Source organism: Castanea sativa, chromosome 4 (genome assembly GCF_040712315.1).
Source record: "Castanea sativa cultivar Marrone di Chiusa Pesio chromosome 4, ASM4071231v1".
Classification (NCBI taxonomy): domain Eukaryota; kingdom Viridiplantae; phylum Streptophyta; class Magnoliopsida; order Fagales; family Fagaceae; genus Castanea; species Castanea sativa.
Window position 1 is genome coordinate 26735036 of NC_134016.1, and position 5878 is coordinate 26740913.

At 33.7% G+C, this 5878-nt stretch overlaps 1 protein-coding gene across 2 annotated transcripts; it reads right to left on the bottom strand.

Moving 5' to 3' along the window:
• Positions 1–295: 295 nt before the first annotated feature.
• LOC142630689 (uncharacterized) lies at positions 296–5498 on the bottom strand. 2 transcript variants are annotated; one of them, XM_075804714.1, is made up of 10 exons: positions 5395–5498; positions 5202–5271; positions 4984–5051; positions 4079–4140; positions 3408–3489; positions 3046–3279; positions 2083–2211; positions 1935–1996; positions 1732–1848; positions 296–478 (listed from the first exon to the last, which is right to left on the bottom strand). In XM_075804714.1, coding segments are annotated over exons 1-10 (876 nt in total). In that variant the 5' UTR covers positions 5446–5498; the 3' UTR covers positions 296–477. The 2 variants fall into 2 exon arrangements, with proteins under 2 accessions (XP_075660829.1, XP_075660828.1); XM_075804713.1 differs by having other exon boundaries at positions 296–484.
• Positions 5499–5878: the final 380 nt, after the last annotated feature.

Consider the following 5878-nt stretch of genomic DNA (forward strand, 5'->3'; position numbering starts at 1 on the left):
GAGAGAGAGAGAGAGAGAGAGAGTGGGGGGGGGGGGGTGTTCATTTGTTGTGCTGCTTTCCATCCACAACATTGGAAGCCTCGGGTTTGTGAGTTTAGTGTCAATACTCAACTTATATTTTGACTTTATGCTGCATCATGTTTAAACAAAAAATGCATTTCTGATACCAAATATGAGTAGAACTCACCCTTAAAAACAGGCTTACAAGGGAAGGGTGTCCAAGAGCTTATAAACACATGATTAAACATATACTTAATCTATGTGGGACATTAGGATCATAACACAAATTCTTGCACATAGCAACCACTCATATATACATTAACAAATCAGAATTTCATTTATCATAATAGTAGTCATGGAGAAGAAAAGTGATGAACCATACATCCATAGGAGTACAGAGAAATAAAACATTGCAAATCAAAGAGTCATGAAGAACTAAAGCATCTTCAATCCATCGCTACTTTCTCCCTTGCTTGTTCTATACCTTGCACAGATAGTGACGAACAACCAGAAAAATGGTATTATTAACACTTCAAAAGTTTGCAAATACGGAAAAGTAATGCACGGCCAATTAAAACCTTAAGCCATATAATAATATCATAAATTATGGACTTCTTATTTTTTAAAGTCCACTACCTAGCACAAACAGTACTTGAAAAAATATCGAAGCATAGGATTAATGACAAAGTCAGGCAAACAAAGAAAAATTATGCACTTCAATCCAAACAAAACCTTAAACCATATTATGATATTACCATCTTGTTGACTATCTCATCATACCACTCCATCAGCTCTGATGCTACATATGTCCATTCAAGTTCTTGTACACAAGGTATGAAGCATATATAAACTAAAAGTTATCTGTGTGTGTGTTTTCCGTCTGGAACCCAAGTTGATGAGGACATTATTATTGTAACAGTAAATAACAGAAAAACAGCAGTCGATTTCTGATTTCTTTCACATTCATACCTAAAAGTTAGACGTAAAAAGAAGTCTGGTACTCTTAATTGAGGTCAGCTAGGGAAGAGGAAGAAGGTAGGAAACAGAGCGAACAGATGACAAGGGAAAGATCAGGAAGGAACTTGCAGCATGTTCTATGTAACCTTAAATGTAATGAAGTTAGGAGAGAACTAGACATTCTCAATACTTGCAACATGGTTCTGGCTCGGTATACTTTATTTAGTTTTTTGGTTTCTCATTTCTCCATCCAACTCAACACCTATCTATAAACCAAAAGGTTTTATTATTTATCTTGGCCTTTTTTTTAATAACTAAATATACTAATTAGATAAACACTAATGGGCTCAACCTTAGCACACAGGATCAGGCCCTATTTTGGGGGGGGAGGGGGGGTTGAGAAGGGAATCAAAGGTCCAAATATGAACCATCTAGACACTAACCCTTCAGACACAGAGAGTAAGAAGATGGAAAAAGACTATAACAGTAAGTAATGCTGGTATATATGATAATATATCACTATAGAGTCATTTGGCTCCCAAGGTTCAGAATACAATCCCAAGTGAAATTCTGTTTTCCCAATAGAATAGAAATATATATATATATATATATATATATTTATATATATATATAGCTTCAAGCATCAGAAAAATATTCCATATTCAGAACACACAACAAATAACTTCACACAATAACCCAAGTTAGATGAAGATTGCAAGTGTGGCATGAGTCTCTTGTCAAGATAAAAGCATTTGCAGAAAGTTTAAGCCTCACCAGTTTGACCCTTCCTGTGGAAGACTACGACTGTAGAAAGGAAATTCGAAGAGGAAAGTTGTTTTGAACCATGAGGGCAAATTCCCATATACTGCTGGTGGCAGCAGAATTAGAGGGCTGCAACATACTATGTTAGGCTTAGTTACTTTCTCCTCCAAAATACACATAAAAGACTAAGTACAAGAAGAAAGGAAGAACATAACCTAGTTTTTCTTTTATAAAGCCTATATCCAGTCACATTCCCAAACTTCTTATCTGCCGATTCCTGGTAACAATTATGCAGTGTTTATCATAAGCATATTCAGAATGCAGTGGATATAGTAATTAAATCCAAAGCCGGGAGAAGCAAACCTCAAGCAATGGTATCCCACTGATGAAAAGAAGCAACAATGTGAGGAAGATTGGCCCAAGGATTACAAGCCACTCAGCACCTTCAAGTACAGGTGTGGAAGCCACAAAAATTCCCCACCAGAGGAAAATCTGAGTTCAACATTCATCAAAGTTTCATTATCTTACAGAATTGAAATCAAGGTAAATAATGTAACAACGTTGTTGAACATCTGATGTATTCATATAATTGTCATGTTCATGAGGTATGGCTTCTGAGCATGTGAGATGTACAAGGCAAGCATACGTTACCAGATTCCCAGAACTGAAGGCTAATTTTAGTCACTTCCTCAAAAAAAGCTATCAAATTTTTCATAATTAAACTATATATTTTCTTTACCCAGATATATTGAATAATCAATACTGTAGTGCCACAGCAGTGGAGACTCATATTTAGGATGTAATTTAACCTAAAATTCAACAGCCTAAATGTGCATACTGTCCATTATTCAGTTGAAAGAAGTCTAGATGTTACAAATTATGACTCGTTGATATAGATTCATATCTAGGAGTTTATAGCAGTAAAGTACAAGATAGATAGCACACAAAAAATCTGCACCTTGCAAGCAACCAGTAACCATGAGAAAGATATCATCAATTACAAATGATATGGATTAAAACAGATATATATTTATATATAGATATATTTGTGTGTGTGTGTGTCTATATATATATATATATATATATGGATTAAAACAGATATATTTTTATATATAGATATATGTGTGTGTGTGTGTGTCTATATATATATATATATATATATATATATATATATATATATATATATGCATGTATGTACGTATGTATATCATTACTTTAAGGTTTTTTTTGTTAGCAGCATTTTACATTTCTAAGCAGCATCATGAACTGAAGCATTCAGCATCAGCTCTAATTATATGTGCATCTGAATGAAATGGCAGCACTAACCTCACCAAAATAGTTTGGATGACGAGAGTATTGCCATAGTCCAACATTGCACCATTTCCCTCTATTTTCTGGAGAGTTTTTGAATGTTAGTTTTTGTTGATCAGCTGTTGCTTCAACTAGAAAACCCACTGACCAAATAATCCAGCCAATTATGTCCTCAGCCTGGAGAGATGGATTTCTGTTGCTTGAATTAACCACTGTAACAGGCAAACTAACTGTCCACACCCAGACAGCCTGCAGTGAAGGGGGGTAAATCACATATCGAATGTCAAAAACTATATATAGACACTCCAACTGGCAACTAGAATTCCAGTATACAGTCATAGCTAATCCAAAATAGATATAGAGAAATCCTAAAAAACCTGAAATATCCAGAAAACTGCCAGTTTTCCCAAACTAGCACGCATTTCATCAAAACGCCTATCCTCCCCCCACTGCAAGATCCTGATCATAGTACCCAGAAAATAAAAATTAAATATGAAGTTGATATCTAGGTGATACTGCACTAAACAGCAACAACATTGTTAAGTTTGGCCTGGCCCTAGGGATAAAAATTATATGTAAGTCAAGTACTCAAGTAAAGGATTTGGACAAGTACATAAACTAATTTTAGAACACCAAAACCAAAGTAGATGAAATGATACAAGAGAAGATAGCAGCATTCAGTAAATTGTGTAAAAAGAAAACAAAACTTTTATTAAATCTAAAAGTAGAATTTGAGTAGAAGAACTGATAAGAGTCCACATCCACCACTACAGTTGAAACTAAGCAAGGGCCAAGCATCAAAAACAATAACTAAAACAAAAATGATGCCTACAACATAACAAAGGACATGCCTCAAGGTAGAGGTGAATGCCAGAGATTTCATCTATCCACAACTCCAGGTAGTTCAAAATATTAGGTTTTGTCAAATTGATTTTCAAGAACCAAAATCAAGTCACAAATTTAATGAGCTGTCTAATAAACTGTACATAGACTAGCCTTGCTAACTAATAAACTTCATCATTTCACGTTAGAATCAAATAAACCATACCTCATTAATAGAAACAGTCCCAGGCGGAGACCCCATATTACTACAAGCAAAGTCAAGACTATCTGAAATCACAGCAGAAAATTATATATATAATGAGACCATGTTGAACAACACATCGGCCAGCCATAATTGATGGACACTATGTGAGGCCTTGATATGACAAGTTGGGATACTGCCTTAATCGAAAACTTAGGTGTATAGATTTGGACCCAACAATGTTATATTAATCACTCAAAAATGTCGGACTTAATCACTTTCACTCAAACGTGAAATTCCAACCATGAGGAATATATTGCACTTGAGAGACACAAATTCCTTCTTTTTATTAATAATCAGAACACAACCAGAAAAATCATTTATCCAACAAAAAATATAATTTTTTTAGAAAAATTTTTAAAAAAAATCAATTGTTTCAAAATTTTAAGCATCCTCACTTAAAAAGTAGGGTAGTAGGGTCCAACACATAGGAGATTTCGGAGAAAAGGTTCGAACTTAGGACCACATGATCTAATACCATGATAAACTACCATTTATTCCCAAAGCTTAAACCACTAGGAAAGTGTGAATTTAATTATTTAACTATAATTCTAACAACCCTTTCCCTCTCCCTTTTGTGTGTTTGTTCCTCAAAAAAAAATTAAAAAAAAACTATAATTCTAACAAAAATAGAAACTCGGATTCCATCATAAGCGTAAAGCAATACCAACTTAGTATAATAAAGTTGGGTTACTTTTCACAGAGTAAGAATCTGTGCAAAAGTGTGAAGCAGAGGGTGTTAACATGTCCAGCCCAATCAAAGAAAAATGGAATATCATATTTTGAGAATTTTCCACAAACAACCCCTGATAATAGAGAGTGCACAAGCACAAGCACAAGCACAACAACACAAACTTGATTATTTGTACCTGTCTGAAATGCCATGAGCCTTTCAGAACCAGAGTCAATATAGCAATGATAACAAAATTTGTGCTTCCTGCAAATTCAATCAACAAAAAAAGAAAAAAAAAAGAAAAGAAAACCAGAGTTAACGTGCAAAACAGCTTTGCAACTCAACAAGCAATCAAATTTCCAATTTCATATTAGCGTTTTAAAGCAACAAAAGGAATAAAGAAAGAAAACCCACCAGCAAAGTCAGTGACTTTATCGAATTTGAGAAGAGCAGTGACTATAAAGAACAACAACTGATACCCCACCTGCAAATACCAATATCCAATTTATTTTAAAAGGCTTATACTGTTATACATACATCAATAAAGAAAAACTCACAAGGAGAGAGAGAGAGAGAGAGAGAGAGAGAGAGAGAGAGAGAGAATTACTGTGACAATGGCAGTTAAGCCCAAGAAATGGGAGTCGATAACGGTTCCCATGAGTATGAAGCTCTACCCCAACAGTGCCAATAACCAAATAGAATAATGATGGCACTTCTTTATTTTATTTATATATATTTATATATATTATTTTTTTAATTAACGGTGCTATTATATTTTTTTTTTAAGAATGGCATTTGTTAATAAAAAATTAAAAAATTTATACTACTTTTACGGTAATATAAAAAGCTGTTAAAAAATAGTTTTTTTATTTTTATATTTTAATAAAAAATTTAAAAAAAAATGTCTTAAATTAATACTTTTAAGACATTTATTAATTTTTTTTAATACAAGATAAAATTTTACTCTAACCTAATCTAAGTGTTTATGTGTGTGAAACTCTCTCCTAGAGACTTAAACCCATACCATTGTCCCCACACCCTACAATCACTTATATTTATAGAGTGACCATCAAGGGTGTGTGATGGTCATC

Excerpts from the sequence above, each read along its gene's own strand:
- LOC142630689 (XM_075804713.1), bottom strand. The coding sequence starts at position 5,445 with ATGGGAACCGTTATCGACTCCCATTTCTTGGGCTTAACTGCCATTGTC. Across the intron at positions 3,490-4,078 it reads GGACTGTTTCTATTAATGAG|GATCTTGCAGTGGGGGGAGG; the intron begins GTATGGTTTATT and ends TACTATGATCAG. Across the intron at positions 1,849-1,934 it reads CTTTATAAAAGAAAAACTAG|CCCTCTAATTCTGCTGCCAC; the intron begins GTTATGTTCTTC and ends AGTATGTTGCAG.